The sequence below is a fragment of the Triturus cristatus genome, chromosome 3_2 (genome assembly GCF_964204655.1).
Source record: "Triturus cristatus chromosome 3_2, aTriCri1.1, whole genome shotgun sequence".
Taxonomy (NCBI): Eukaryota; Metazoa; Chordata; class Amphibia; order Caudata; family Salamandridae; genus Triturus; species Triturus cristatus.
Genome location: NC_140584.1, coordinates 215388222 through 215404625, shown reverse-complemented (window position 1 = coordinate 215404625; position 16404 = coordinate 215388222). Strand labels below are relative to the sequence as shown.

The 16404-nt window shown below is 42.6% G+C and overlaps 1 protein-coding gene across 1 annotated transcript in view; it reads right to left on the bottom strand.

Annotated features, from left to right (window-relative positions):
* The window catches only part of THSD7B (thrombospondin type 1 domain containing 7B), a 2208177-nt gene that overhangs the window by 965607 nt on the left and 1226166 nt on the right, over nt 1-16404 (bottom strand). Inside the window, exons 9-10 of the mRNA XM_085647534.1 lie at nt 5657-5845; nt 49-283 (exon numbers count right to left, since the gene is read on the bottom strand). Coding sequence (XP_085503660.1) covers nt 49-283; nt 5657-5845 — 424 coding nt within the window. The remainder of the gene's footprint in view (nt 1-48; nt 284-5656; nt 5846-16404) is intronic.

The following is a 16404-nucleotide window of genomic DNA, read 5'->3' as shown; positions in this document are numbered from 1 at the left end:
TAAATATTGTAAAAAATAATATTTAGCAATGCATATTATTTGAATTACCTTTTGGCTGTCACCTGGCCAGCATTATGTTTCATGCAGAATGCATTGCGGGTTTGAATTCCTACTCCACAGGTATCTGCTCCATTCCAGTAAATAGTAGCATTAAGAGTGGTCGCCATGGAACCTTCAGAACAAGGGTCCCATGCTGAGGTTTCCCAGTAAAATGAAGTGCAGGCGTGATCATTGCATAGTCTATATTCTTGGAGAGCTTCAGTGGTAGGACAATGTTTTCCACCTGCATGTAAATAATAGAATATCACGTTTATTATCCAAACGTATTTTACAAACATTATCACATGAGCATGTAATACAAAAAGCAAATACATGTTCTGTCAAAGAAAATGCTGGAGATTCTGTGAGTAGCTAACTGATGAGCAAGTATGAAATGTCCACCCTCATTCCATGAAACTTGTGTTGATATGACGGGCTGGAGAAATGTTTCCATGACTTGGGTTCATAGGAGTCATTGGAACAAGAAGTAGGTGTCTAGTTGTGTCACTAAAAGCTGGTACTTCCTTATAGGAGATGCAGTTTACCCTTTTCCTACCCACTCTCCCCTTAGCATTCTGGTGCAAAGTTCAGGCAGTAGCAGCCATGTTCACTGGTGCTGCTGAAATCACAATTATGTTTTACCAGCTATTTTAGAGTGGGAGTGGTGTCTTGATATGAGGATGCACTCTTTCTGTGGAAGAAATTGCTTTTTGTTGGGTAATTTCTATTCATTTTGGAATATTATGGGAATAGTAGGTGGCTGCAAATATTCTCATTCTAATGCTTGCATCTGCCCCAAGTTAGTAAAAGCGATGCAAATAGAACTTGAACCGCATCTTACATCACAAGAGCTAGGCACCTGCACTGTTCTTATTCGTGATTTGATAAAACATATATGTTTGGAATTTATAAAGATCATAATTCTGAATGAGTTGGGGCAAGGGCAAGCAAGGTGTGACCCTTTTTCGGAAGTGTTACCTGGTCCTGCATTTTCTGGCATCAGTCTTAGGCACACATGGGGGGGTGCCTCATTAATGAAAAATGGTAACAATTTGTTTTGCTTGTCAATGTAGAGCAATGCAGATGGGCACAATGACATTTTTCCTGCAGTGTTTAAAATACATGTACCATTCTTGAATGTCTTTCAGGTTGTGTTTCTCTACCAGCACAGTGATATACCTCATTTGGGCTGCTGTAGCTTGAAGGGTATTTCTAGTAACAGCCATGAAGATGCTCAGATAGTACCTTGCCACAACAGTATTTGATACATCAGTAAAAGCAAGAATATAGAGCCTGTGAGGGTCAAAGGTATACAACTTGTTTTTAGACTCGGTGCACTGGAAATGCTTATCTCTTGAAGACTAGTTTTCCTTGATTTCAATTTGAATCTGAGAGATTGTGTTCTATTGGATTGCTGATATTATTGACGACTAAAAGGAATGAACTTGCAAATCAAGACCCATAGTCTTACTGCTACAAGCTGCACTGGATTTACACATTTTGGATCTCCCAACTTTTTCCAATAATACTCATGTAAAATGTCTGGGAATTTCAATTTATTTGTAATAGAAGGCAGTTCTTCATGCATTGGTTATGCAGAGGGATCTATGTACAACTGCATTTTGTAGTACATTTATTAATACTACAATAGTACTTATCACATACTAGGGAAACGCTATTCACTAACCTGACTGCAGAGGTCTCTGTCTCTCCTATCTTTTCTGGTTGGAGATCACTGCCCTGAAGATGGAAATCTCTACACACATAAGTGTACATTTCAGTAGTAAATATAGGAGGGCAAGGGGAGTGGCGAGAACACTTACTATTAAATGAGAGGTGCGTATGGAAGACTAAGGAGGGGATTAGGGGAGAGCTAAGGAGGAGTTTAGGAATTGATATGCACCCTCCCACAAATGAATAAGCCCATTCCTATTCACACACTGCACTTCAAAAGTTCCTACAGCCAAAAATTACCCTAAACAGCAGTAAATGCACTCATGCTCAGACCAGGACTAGGCCCAGCACTATGTATGTTCAACCACTGGTACTGACACACCCTCCCATTGATAATAATGAAAGCAGGAACCTAAAATAGTATTCCATACAAAATAATGTTACATTACATTCACTCATTTCAACTTTTTGAAAATATCTAAGCATTTCATAATATAAAGCATTTTTGCAACTTTTTATTAATGTGGAAATAAATGGAAAAATACATTTTTGTGTAAATTAATTTAAATTAATTCTACATACATTTTTGTACATTTTGATACATGATGAAATAAATATAAGCAGGTTACTTTAGATGAGATGTAGGTCTAACATCATTTGTATTTTAACTTAATAGATTTAATTTAGATGAATATTTAATTCCAAATTATTGTGTTGTAGATTTAAAATAAATGTACATTAATATTTAACATAAAAAAGTTTTTATTATTTTTTAAAGTTTATTAAACTTTTAACATTGCTTATATCCTTTATATCCTTTACCATAGGGAGTTCTCCACTCCGTTGCAGAGAACTCTGCCTGAATATGTATAGGTACTAGTAGGATAAATGTTACACTCATACATTTGGCTCCACCCCCTGTATTTGAGGGTGAAAATATGCAAGTTTACATCTTGATGTACATTTGCCCTATAAATGAGTTAATAGGCAAAAGTAGTACATTTGCTAAAAAGTGTAAGTATACATTTTCATGTGTACATTTTCTTTTGAAGACAGGACCTAGATTCTCTAAAAATGCATAAGAAAATGGTTTGAGTGAGTGCTATTTCTTTTTTGACAACATTTCATGTCTCCACGGAGAATCATATTTTCCCTTTTTGAGTGTATTCTTCCATTTCCCACCCTGGTAAGGGATTTACTTCTATCTCACGCAGTTTCTAGGGCTGGAATAGGTCCAGGAAATGTTTTAAAATATACACATTTAGTTCATGTATCCTATAATAGGTCGGATCGGTGTACATGTTTCAGCCAGTCACTACCATATGCTGGCTTTCGTCAGGACCAAGAATGTGAAAACAGACTGAGGGAGTATCAATCAGTCTTAAGTGAATTTAGTGAGCACATGCTAAGGTGCGTATAGTGAGAGAAACCCTATTAATTTTCTCATAGTTTACAAGAGCTAACTTGCAGTAGATTTGTTAGGACTTGTCATCTGTAGAAAAAAAACACAAACGATAATCAAAGACACACATATGAACAATAAAACATATACATGAGGAAAACATGCACTCATGTGTGCATCACACAGTGTCCGGCTAGATTGAATTAGATCACTATGGTGAGGACAGCTTATACACCCATGTGTGCATCACACTTTTTGTTGTATAAACATGTAGACAAGCACTAGGCATGTTCAGACTATTATGAATAGGTGGTCCCCATTACTCGAACTCGTACCCGTGCTGTTTGCGGAGATGCCGTGTAATTTTGGCATGACTCATGGCTTTTGTTGAAAGTCTTTTTTCAGTCAAGCAACATGGATCCCAGAAGGGGGCAGTGACTATTGTCACACTCTGGAAAGAAGCCATATTACAATGCAGTTGTGCTCTCTGGAGGTTAAATGAAATGGGTGCGACTGAGGTAGTTAAAATCTGCATACTAACAAATAAACTGCATTTTAAACCAGCAATTTCTGTAGAAGCTGTAACAATTAAGTTTTTGTTATTTTCTGTAAAGGTCCATCTCGCTCAGAGGCTTCTTTGGCTCCTGCAAGATATCAGAATGACAAATCATATTTGCAGCTATTCCTTATGGAAAAATTTAGCTGAAAATATGTCCTGAGTGTCTGGATCCAAAAAAGGGGTCTATTTTGTATAAGCCATATTTTGTGGGACAGTTCAATCACCGAGGATCAAATAACTTGACGTCAAAATAAAATACAATCCAATGGTCTAAACAGGAAGACATTGAAAATCTGGAAACTACAACAATGATCTCTTTATTAAGTGATCATTTTTAAACCTGAATTTAGAAACATCGGTACCCTCTGCCTTAATGATCATGCCATTCATGACAGTCAGTTGTCATTTGTACTCATTGGGCATGATTTACTTTGGTGAAAGTTTACTACTTTTCGTTATTCACAAACTCTGGGCTGAGTGACATAGTTAAAATAAACTTTTGTGTAAGTTTACAATTGTTTGAAATTCACAAAGGTGTTTTACTATTAGTATATTTACAATTGCGGAATCGCAGCACATAAGAATATAGGATAGTCCTATTTTTGTGTGCAGAGACTCCACAGTCGTAACAATGCTACTAGTAAAATACCTTTGTGAATAGCAAACACTCAGAAACTCACACAAAAGTGTAAGTTTACATTTATAGAACAAGCCCACAGAGACTAAATTAACTTAAAAAGTGAAAGTTACATGTCTCCATCCCTGGAAATAGGAATAGGTTACTCGTATGTGAGTGGATGATGTTCCTCCCTAAACCACTCTTTTTCCTCCCTAATCCTGAGCGCTTTTGGAGTAAGCCTGCGGCTTTTTGGAAAACCACTCTCCTGCACCCTACCCACATTTACAGCTAAAACATGTGCATATGTGTGCGAAGACTCTGCAGTTGGGCCGAGAAATCTGAACATATAAGTATTTCAAAAGTTTACAGTCTGTGTAATGTTCCCAAAGGTTGTGAAGTGTTTTGTTAAAGAAGATCAGCAGTAAAATGTTGAGCTCTGGTAGATTCTGTTGGAAAGAACCCACTAAAAACACCATTAGTGATCTGATTCTCTTGCTGGTAAGAGTTTTAAGTGAAAATTAGTATACAAACACTAATTTCCAGGAACTTTTTTCTCACAGCTGTTAGCCTGAAAACACTGCTTTAATCTGCATACCCCGGACCTACACAGGATATTGCTGCTCCATAGTAAGAAATTGTACTAAGAAAGAAGAACAATCCTGCCTAACTGTTGGATTGCAAATTCGGAGGTAAACTGTAATGTAAACATATTCCTAAAAATTAAAGCCCAAAATGTCCCAGTATTAGGCAAAGATTGCTCAGCTTTTTCTACAAGTGAGCCTCAAAGGACAGCAAGCAGTGCTAGACATCTGTCTCGGTCCTTTGGTGGCTCACTCACCTCTATGTATTTGTTTTCTGTTACATACGCACAGTGAGAAGTAACTCCTCGTTCTCTCCTTATAATGGTCCTAACAGGATCTGATAACCTTCTTTTGAAAATAAACACTTCAAAACCTCTGTGAACATTACACAGACTTTAAGGTTTTGAAAAGTGCTTCACAAAGTTCCCAGAGAAAACCTCTGCAACTTCACATATTTATAGATTTTTCTATTGATTCGATGTGTGAATTCAAAAGGTTGCTCGGAAAATGCAGTTGAAAGTCTAGCACTTGTAGCCATCAGTCTGTTCTATGAGAGTGTAACATATTCCCTCCCTAAATGAAAGTACCTATAGAGCAACTACAAGCTTTCGTCTGTGTGGCCTCACAGGAGCCAATTTGCAGGTTTATTGATTGGATGGGAAAATCAAAACTTAAAAAATTGAATGATGAAACCAAAGGGCTAGCTCTCCATGAAAGGGGGGGTGGGGGACTTCACAGATGAAAGAGTGATAAATTTTACCTAACACAGAACTCTTACTCACCTTCTCCTGGTAACGCCAGAATGGACCTTGTCCGTCTTTGTGTTCCTTCAGATTTTTTACTGGAACATGAATGAGAACACACAGACCAGGCTGACCATTCTGTAGTAACACAATCTGCACGGCAAGGCACTTCACAAACCATTTGCGAAGGTGGAGGATCTGAACACAGTTCATTTGCAACATCCTCCCCTACAAATAAAGGATACCAGAGGATGAAGTAGGATTAACCTAGACAGACAAATTAAAACAATCTACATCTTTATTTATTTATTTACTCACATATATTTTTATTCATAGGATAGTTAACGGCGGCAGCAGCAATTTAGCACTCAAGTCTAGATACCAAGCATGTCTGCTCAATACAGTGTGTTGGATAACATAAACAACTTGGGTTTAATAATGGTGATAAGTTAAGGATTAAGTAAGACACTGAATACATTGCAAGATATTCAATGCATAAATATATCTTACAATGTATGTGATCATGGGGACAAGTTTGACAAAGAGACATGGCTCTGCTGGAGAAGGAATGGTTTAGAGCAATCATAAACATTTAATGCATCGATATTGAAATAATTTAAGTTCTCATTAAATAATTTAGTATGTGGACAGATTTCTGATAATAAGTGCAGTCAATTTAACAACTGGCACAAATAAATCATAAAACATTTTTAGGACACACTGTTTGAAAGAACAGTCTATTAATATACAAATATTTGACAAGTTTTACACTCAAAGTACAATCAAAGAACTTCTTCATCATATAGATATTCACCATCCAGGTTTAGTAAAATATTTTTGAAAAACTAATTTCTTAAATCTATCATACTGATTTTACAAGGCTGATAGTATATTGACATGTTACTTTTAATCTGTTTCAGATTGTTGTAAATTAATTCAAGGACTCGTGGCAAAATAATTGGAAATGGGCCAATGTACCTAATATGATTCAACCTTTCTGGTTCCGATCAGATGTTCAAACTGATAAATTGAGGCCTAAACTCACCAAGGCAGTGTCTCTATTAGTGGGAATCCTATGCGAGACAATTTGAGTGAGAAGCTTTGTTTAGTTCCGGGGTACTTCTTGTTACTGGGCAGTACCGGTGCTGGTTTCCACTTATTTTGCAGGGCATTAAATACTATTTGATTTCCATGCGATACTCACGCGCTAACTTTGTACTCCTCATTTTGCAAAAGTAACCTAAATGTGCTTTCAAGGTGTACTGGAATGGGTAATACAGCTTTGGAATAGTAGGTCACGATAATCACATACTACAAATTCAATGCAGAGAGACATCTTTGATTTTTAATCAGAATATATGTTTATTTTTACATACCTAAGTAGGCTACATAGAATTATAAACAATGTAAAATACCCTAGGTCCTAACAGCTAATCAAACAAGTAATGGCACAAGAAAGGTTTTGAGAACTTAGGAAAAGCATATTTTAGGGCAGGAAAAATCTGAAATGTCAACTTTTACTCTGTTTGCACTCTCTTTATCTGTTTAAAAGTTGCCCTCAGCAGTAGTGCAGACTACTGCAGATGCACTAGTGTCTGCTCAGTACAAGAGTTGCATTAGTGTAATTATGTTGCTATTGATAAATCTGTCATTTATGCAATGTTTCCTGTCGTTTTGAGTTCAAGAGTTGATTTTTGGCCGTGAGCCAGTGCTGAACCGATTGAGCTTAAAGCTCAAAAAGCACCAGGTAAATGTAAACTAGATCCCATGCAACTGAAATGGTGGAGCAACTGCTTGGAACATGAAAGCAAAGAATTAAGGGTCTGATTTAGAACTCGGAAAAAGGTTTCCCCTTTTGCAAAATGTAACCTATATCTCGTCCACCTTTTTACAAGTTCATTATAACCTAATGCACTTGTAGTTAGGTGGACAGGATATCCATGCTGTTTGTGACGGAATACCCATCAACCAAACTCTATATCACTCCCAAGGTCTCTATGTCAAAGGTGTCCGGTTAACCAGAGTTACAAGCTTTGCTGAAAGTAATGTGGAAGTTATCAGTAGATGATCAGTAAAAATGATAAACTGGGCTAGGGAATGGTATTTGGTAAGAACGTTGCATCTCATGGGTGAAATTCTAGGGTAATCCCAAACCTTAAAGCCCAAAAACACGATAAAGTTGATGATCTTCCAAGGTGGCGCAACCAGGGTCAATTGCCACACACTAGAATGGCCAGCACCCACCAGGTCAAATTGAAAGTTCCATGATTAGTGTTCTGATGGTGCAAAACTCATGGCAACTAGAAGCTTTTCTAAGGTCTAAAGTAAAAGGGCAAATCCTAGTGGTAAACATGAATATAGGACCAGCAGTTAGAAAATTGTTCCACACTTCTGTCTACCAGTTAGCCATGGACTTACTTGCTAAGTACAGTTTACAGGGCTGGGATACACAGAACATGCTTATGTGTACTGAAAGCTCAATAACAGGTGCAGTACTTGATTGCCTACGTGCATTCTAGTCACTCTTTCAATGTAGGGCTTACAGAGATGCTTCTAAACTTTGATCCAAAGAGAGTGGGTTGCCGGATCACATGACCTCTGACCACATGCCCAGACGTGGGTTCCGTGCTCACTGTGCCACAGAAATTAAAGCAACATGCTACTAATGAGCCCCAATGGGAGTGACACCAGTCTATGGTTGCTTGTGGTCCCTTCTGGAGGTGGCCCTGCCTTGCAGTTCAGAGCAGACAGTGCTCATGAGGAGCAGGGTTGGTATTGATTTGCATAAGGCGGCCTTAGTCTAGAATGGCATAATGATGGACTGGAATGCGGCCTGAGCGATTGCCAGTGGCTGAGATTAATTTGAGCATTACTCTCTAAACTGTGATCTGTTGGAAAAGTGTCAAAATAAAATGTTGTGAGTCTTCTTATGCGGGTGATGACCAGAGGAATGCTTTTATTGAGTAATGTGCAGCTAAGCTTGAGCCTTAAATACAGAAAAGGGAAAGGAACCTCATTCAATATTGTTCTGCCACATGACACTACCTGCTGGGGGGCCAGTAGGTTTCTTGTTTGTTTAACAGATCAATACCTTATATAAATATAGTTTTCGTTTGTCTGAGGCTGACTGGTGGAGACAGATAGTGCAAACAGAGTTACCACAGCCCCCTGAATATTAACACAACTACCTTGTGGTCTTTCAGGCAGTTAACAGCAAGACGTCTCTCCGAGACTGTTCTTCGGCCTACATCAAACCTAAGGTAGGTATGTCTGTTCGGTAGTCTGTCACTTTTTTTCAAATCAAACAGCATTTCTGTTGAACTAAAAAAAAAAAAACATGCGATGGCCCTTTAAAAAATATATTCTCTCAATAAATCTAATTGATCCCATCACAGAAGAAATGCGAGATTAATGCCTGACACTTGTACAAGGCATCATGAAGCTGTGATAGAGTCTCTGTTGTCATTATGAAGTTGTAATTCGTCCCTATAATCCATACTGTCATGTGAATAGCACACCTCTTGAAATACATGCCGCTTATATAGACAATGCTCACGTTTTATTCTTCGTTATTTAAAGCCTAATGTGTGCTGTTCAACATTTACAAATCATTTATCAGGGATCACCAATGAACCTTTGTAGAAGGTAGTGCAGTTTAACAGATTTACACCCCAGATTGCTTTCCTTCGCCATTTCAGTGTAAAAAAGACAAACGTATCTTCCTAAGTATATTCAGTCTCACATACTGAAATACATTCTTCCTGGCAAACATCTCTGCATGCAGAGGATGAAACAAGAATAAGTGAAGAGGGAAATGATCCGCATTGATTTTCACATAGTTTATGAGTTAAGGAAGGCAGAGAGATCGAGAGGGAAGGGAGAGGGAAAGGAAGAGAGAGAGAAATAAATAAAAAAGATGATTGAATGCCCTGTGAGTGTTTGTCCGTGCAAATAAACATCCCACTGCAGTGTTCTTGCAATCACGGATGACATCACAGATGACATAAAAAAGTCCCTCTCCCACGACCAAACTGTACGCAGTGAAGGGGCACTGGCTGAATGGAGTCAGAGCTCTCAATAGCCATAGGGCCTCATTTATGAGGTTTAGCCGTAGGGCAGTGCCACAGGCCTTTGTGCTACGTTGCGCTACGGCAAAAAAAGGGGAGGAATGCACCATATCTGTCAGATACCGCGCATTCCTTTCCTTTTCACCTGCGCCGTCGCACAATGGGCTGCTGTGCGCCAACGCAGGCACCTTTGCACCATGATGCAAGGGTGCCTGCATTGCAGGGATGATTATTTTTGTGCAGGAAGGAGAACTGCATTAAAGGGAATGATATTTACAAAGCAGCATTATGTAAAAAAAAGGTGGCTTGGTGCTACCTCGTAAATATGGAACAGGGTCCTGCGCCTCAGAACGTCACAAAAAGTGACATTCCAGCAGCACAAGGGGACTCATAAATGAGGCTCATAGGGCGTAAACATTTCTTGCTTCCTGTTAGATGATCTGCTTTGAGTGGCATAGCATATGGCGGAAGGCCACCTACTCTGCCTACCAAATACATGAGCATACAATAGTCTTGGTGCGCACAGCGAACATTCCATTGAGACTGCAGAAAGACATCAGCTAGTCCTGTAGTTTTCAATGGGTATCAACCTGATGGTGATAGATGTGGAGATATCACAAACAAATGTATGTTTGCTCGATCACAATGATTGTATAAAAAACTGAATCCCAAATTATAGATAGTTTTATTGTGTTTGGCTTGTAGATTGGTCAAAGGCAGTATAGTATGACCTGGTTTGAGTGATTCCAGGAAAGAGCAATCTATGGTCCTCAAAGTATTCTGCATTTTTCAGATTGTCTTTCCAGGTCATCCGGGGACAGGGCATTCAGATCTTTATACGGTTGGCTGATGTTACAGTGCTTCCTCCCGAACATTCAATCCAACAGCTCTATTTTCGAAAATCCCAGGCCCTCTCCACTTTACAAGTTAAAAAATCTTTAATCTGTAAATATATAAAAAGTCTCTCTGGGAGATCTCAAACTTATCGCATAGTTCTTCAAATGAGGCTATACCAACATGTCTAAAGTAATCACCTAATCTCTTAATTCCACATCCCTCCCAGCCCATCACGATTGAACTCTGAAAAAACATCTGAAAGTGACAGATTTCTTTGTAATGGGGTATAATTATCGAAATGCCCTAATCCCAGCTTTTTGTGAAGTGAATTCCAAATCTTCAAACCTACCTGTAAGGTCTTAAACCGAACATTTTTAAAGTAGCTGTACTCAACTTGTCCCAAGAAATATCCCCTACAATCTTTCCCGAGCAACAGCTCAAAGATAGGAGGAATTCTGCCCACCCATCCATCTACCACCGGGTCACTGACGAGTGAACACATATACTGAAGAGCCGCTGCCCAGAAATAGAGTTTCAGATCTGGTATGGTCCAAACACCTTTATTTCTAGGGATAGTTAGATATTTAAGCGCCCTTGTCATTTTCGAATATGCCCAGATGAAGCGTATAATCAAGTTATTTATGGCTTTGAACCAGTTGTTGTTACATTCCAGAGGGATGGCCCTGAACAGATACAGCACTTTGATAGGAAAATCATCTTTATCACACTGCTATGTCCGACTAAACAAAAAAGTGAATTGTCCATGCTGTGCAAGTCTCTATCTGCCATCCCGATCCTGGGCTCACTGTGCCACTGGACTCAAACTAAACTGGCTGATGAGGGGTGAAACCCCGAAACCTGTCCAAGGATGTTTGTTTCCGGTCCAGCGAGGACCTGGCTTGGCAGTTCGGGCTGGACTGTTCCAATGAGGCACAGAGTCAAGACTGAATTGCATATGGCCAGGTCTAAACTGGGGTGGCATGGTGAGCAAAATAATGATGGATTTAACCCGGATCTCTTGACTGGGGGTGAATGTTTTGATTTGTTCTGAATTCCGACCATCATTTGTGTGTCTTTTGCTTTCTCGCCCTAAGTGCGCCGGCTATGCCCAGTCGTGGGTCCTGGGCTCACTGTGCCACTGGAATCAAGCTATCCTGGCTGATGAGGGGTGAAACCCCGAAACCGGTCCTAGGATGCTTGTTTCAGGTCCAGGGAGGACCTGGCTTGGCAGTTTGGGCTGGACTGTTCCCATGAGGCACAGGGTCAAGACTGATTTGCATATGGCCAGGTCTAAGCTGTGGTGGCATGGTGAGCAAAAGAATGATCGATTTAACCCAGATTGGGGGTGAATGTTTTGATTTGTTCTGCATTCTGCCCATCAATTGTGTGTCTTTTGCTTTTCTGATAACAGGGGCTAGATTGATATCAACCAGTTGATTCAACTTGGACGTCATTGTAACTCCTAAGTACACAGCTCTCTCAACTGCCTTATCAGCCGTAGACTGTGGATGACTGTTGCATACTGCTTGGGTTTTGCTTTGATCGTGCAAACAGCCTGAAAATGGCTCAAACATCTGAGCCACCCTTTCAATTTCCATTAAAGCCATTGCGTGGCTAGGAGTGCAAAAAAACTTCCACTGTGCTACGCGGAACTCCACAAGCAGCGGAGTGTGTTAGATAAATGCCATTCACGGTGATTTTCAGTGCCAGGTGCTTGTCCGCACTGAGCAATCATTGCGAATGGCACCATGCACAGAGCAAGTGGGCGTTGCTTTCTTTCTGCCGCTTGAGTAGATTTTTACTCAAGCCACAGCTTTCTCAACATGAATGGACAGTTTCTCAACGCGAGCGGTCGCGAGCATACGCGACCTCTCGCAATGAGAAATCTGACTGCTGCATTGCGAAATCTCGCTGGGAGGTTGATTTTCCATGCTCGCGCTTGCCAACTGCATGTTGACAATCGCAAACGAGGAAAAATCTTGTCAGGAGCTGGATTTTCCTCGCTCGCCGACTTGACATTGACAAACCCGAACGTGTTTTCAGGAACTCCACATCACGCGGAGTGCAGAAAACTTCGCAAACTCCGTGAGAGGAGCGGAGTTCACTGCTCAGACTTAGCTAGGAGTAACTATTGCCACATCATGCACATTAGCAAGCACTTTTGTCCCAGACATTAAATTGGATGAGTACTAGCAGGGGGTTCAGGTCAAGGTTCCAAATCAGGGGTTTAATATAAAGCGCAAAGACTAAAAGGGAACAGGGAGACCCCTGCTTGTTGCCTCTTTGAATTTGGATTTCCCCTGACTGCCCACATTAATTGCAGTCTGGTCTTTGGTACTCTGTTCTTACTGCCTTTGTGATTTCGGGTCCTATTTCATACTGGACCATGACTTTCCACAAGTACTTCCAGGAAACCTTATCAAACACCTTCTCTGCATCTAATAATATCAAGGCCATAGAGTTCCCGGGCACAGTTGAGGCATCAAAAAGCATAATGACCCAGCGGATATGCTCTGTGGTTCCCTTTCCGAGTATAGGCCCATGCTGTCTTGTGATACCTTGACGCTGTTACCAGGCAGGTCGCTCCCCACACTGCACAGCTCCACCGGTTTGTGCCCGTGTTTCCCGCCCTCACTGCTGCAGCGAGTTTGCGCCAGTCCTCTGCTTTTGTTTTTCTCCCCATCTGCCTGTCAGCCGTTTTCTTTCACTTTGTTCACTATCACTGTATTTTCTTTCCACACTCATTGTATTTAGTTACTATTCATTGTATTTCTCTTATTAGCTCCTTTATCTCTTATTTCTTCCCCTTTCCCGCCGCTGCATCCCCTGCGGCCCCGCCCCCCCTCGCTCGCTCATTCTTAATGGCAGCTGCGTGCAGCGGGCACGCCTAAGGCAAGCCTGTCTGCGCCCGTTCGTGCCTGGACCATGCCCAACGCCAGACCCCCTGGCCCCCGTGAGAGCCATGACACCTGACGCCGCTACGACACCAACATCCTCCACGAACTCAACACCGGACGATCATCCACCTGTTTCCAGGCCACCCCGAAGCTCACACACGGACCCTTCTTCTGCCGGAACTGCAGTTTCACCAGCCACCGAACATCGGCACGTCCTGCCCCTCCCACCAGGGCAGGTCGCAATCATCTCAGATGCATACTTCTCAACACCCACTCCGTCTACAAGCATGTCATCGAACTCTGGGACCTACTCGACTCATCCTTCCCGGACGTCGCTTTCCTGAAGGAGACCTGGATGAACCCCTCCTCGGCACCCGACATTACCATAGCCGTACAAGATCACCCGCAGGGACCGCACCAACAAACCAGGTGGTGTAATCACCATCGTCCACAGGAACACCCTCAGAATTTCAACCAGCACCAAAGACACCCTCAGCACTGCTGAACACCTGCACTTCCAGATCCACATCAACCCCAACACCACCCTCAGAGGAACCCTCTTCTAGAGACCCCCAGGACCCCGACCACAGTTCAGCGACTCCAGCACCTACGACGTCAGCACGCACACCCTTGCCTCCACAGACTACATCCTCCTCAGAGACCTGAACTTCCACCTCAAGAACACCAATGACAGCAACTCCACCACCCTGCTCGACAACCTCGCCAACCTCAGACTCAAACAGCTTGTCACGACACCCACCCACTCCGCCGGACACGCGCTCGACCCCATCTTCTCCTCCAGCAACCATGTCACCTTCAGCCACACTATCAAACTCCACTGGACCGACCACCGCTGTATCCACTTCGTTTTCAAGAAACACACCATGCACAACCACCCGCAACGAATCCCCCACCGCAGCTGGAACAAGGTCACCGAAGACCAACTTATCAACACCCTTGCCCGAGACCCACCAACCGACCCCACCGACACCAAAACAGCTGTCCGCAACTTCAGGCAATGGATTGACGACTGCGCCAACACTCTCGCCCCGATCAGGAAACCCTCAAACAGACACACCAACAGGAGAGCCATCTGGTTCACCACCGACCTACAGGCATCCAAGCAGACTTGCCGAAGACTTGAAAAGAAGTGGCGCCACGAACAGACACCAGATAACCACGCAGCCCTCAAGAACGCCAGTCGCAAGCACCACCAACTCATTCGAACCCCCAAGAGGACCTCCTTCAAGGAACGCATCAACAATGCGCACAACAGCAAAGAGCTCTTCAACATCGTAAAAGAACTTGCCAACCCCAGCTCCAGCTCCAGTTCCAACAACTCCCTAGCCACCTTCTTCCACCGCAAAATCGCGGACATCCACAACAGCTTCAACACCCAGACCCACCCTACACCCGCCGACACTACAGACGCATCACCGCCCAACCACACCGGCCTTCTGCTCTCCTGGAACCACGTCAATGACGACGACACCATCAAAACCATGAACACCATCCACTCCGGCTCACCATCCTAGCCCTGCCCTCACCACATCTTTAACAAAGCGAGGTCCATCATCGCACACCAACTCCAGAAGATCATCAACAGCTCCTTTGAGACCGCCACTTTGCCGGAGAGCTGGAAACACGCCGAGATCAATGTCCTACTCAAGAAACCCAAGGCGGATCCAAAGGACCTCAAGAACTTCCGGCCCATCTCCCTGCTCCCGTTCCCGGCGAAAGTCATCGAGAAGACTGTCAAAGGCAACTGACCCGCTTCCTCGAGAACAACATACTTGTCTCCTCTCAATCAAGATTCCGCAGCAACCACAGCACCGAAACTGCCCTCATCACCTCCACAACGACATCAGGGCCCTGCTGGAAAACGGCAAAAACGCGGACCTCATCCTCCTGGACCTCTCGGCTGCCTTCGACACCGTCTGCCACCGCACCCTATGCACACTCCTCCACGGCTCAGGGATCCGCGACAAAACCCTGGACTGGATGACCTTTTTCCTCACCGGCAGAAACCAGAGAGTCCACCTCCCCCTTTCCGTTCCGAAGCTACCAAGATCACCTGCGGCGTACCCCAAGGATCATCCCTCAGCCCGACCCTTTTTAATGTCTACATGACACCGCTCGCCAACATCGCCCGTTCGCACGACCTCAACATCATCTCATACGCCGATGACACCCAGGTGATCCTCTCTCTCACCAAGGACCTCTCCACCAACAAAATCAACCTCCACAAAGGAATGAAGGCCATCGCCGAATGGATGAAGAAAAGTCACCTGAAACTGAACTAAGACAAGACGGAGGTCCTCATCCTCGGCTCCACCCCATCCGCCTGGGACGACTCCTGCTGGCCGGCTGCGCTGGGAGCTGCCCCAACCCCCACCGACCTGCGCCAGGGTCGAAACTCTCCCCCAGTGGGCCTGTACCTGACATCATCCTTGCCCTGCCCCCTTTTCACAGATGAATAATCTCTGTGCACCATCAGAAAATGATAGAGACAGGCCTATTGTATAAAACTGGTGCCATTGTGAACCACGACCAGTTTACCCAGGATATCAGAAAGCAAAACTGATTGTTTTAGTTTACCCTTTGGATTCCTTTCCTCTATATCTGTTCTACTTCACGAGCACTTTCCCCTTTTTCACACTCCCTTTGGAGCAACCATTTTCCTATTAGAATATTAAATTAGGTGATCTGTGACAAAAATAATTGACAAATAAAACAGTCACCATTGGAGCTATATTTGGGGATTTGGTGTCATTTAAGGATACACATGTTTGATTTGTGAAGGATTTGGTGGTACATTAATGATACAATGTGAATTCTATATGTACCTGATATATTTCTATTTAATGAATGTTCCCCACAACTAAAGTGTAATCTTGAACGGTCTAGGACCATTGTTTTCTATACCAAACATTACCCAGTCTGTGGACTATTGTTGGTCACCCCATTATATCATAATGGTCATTTC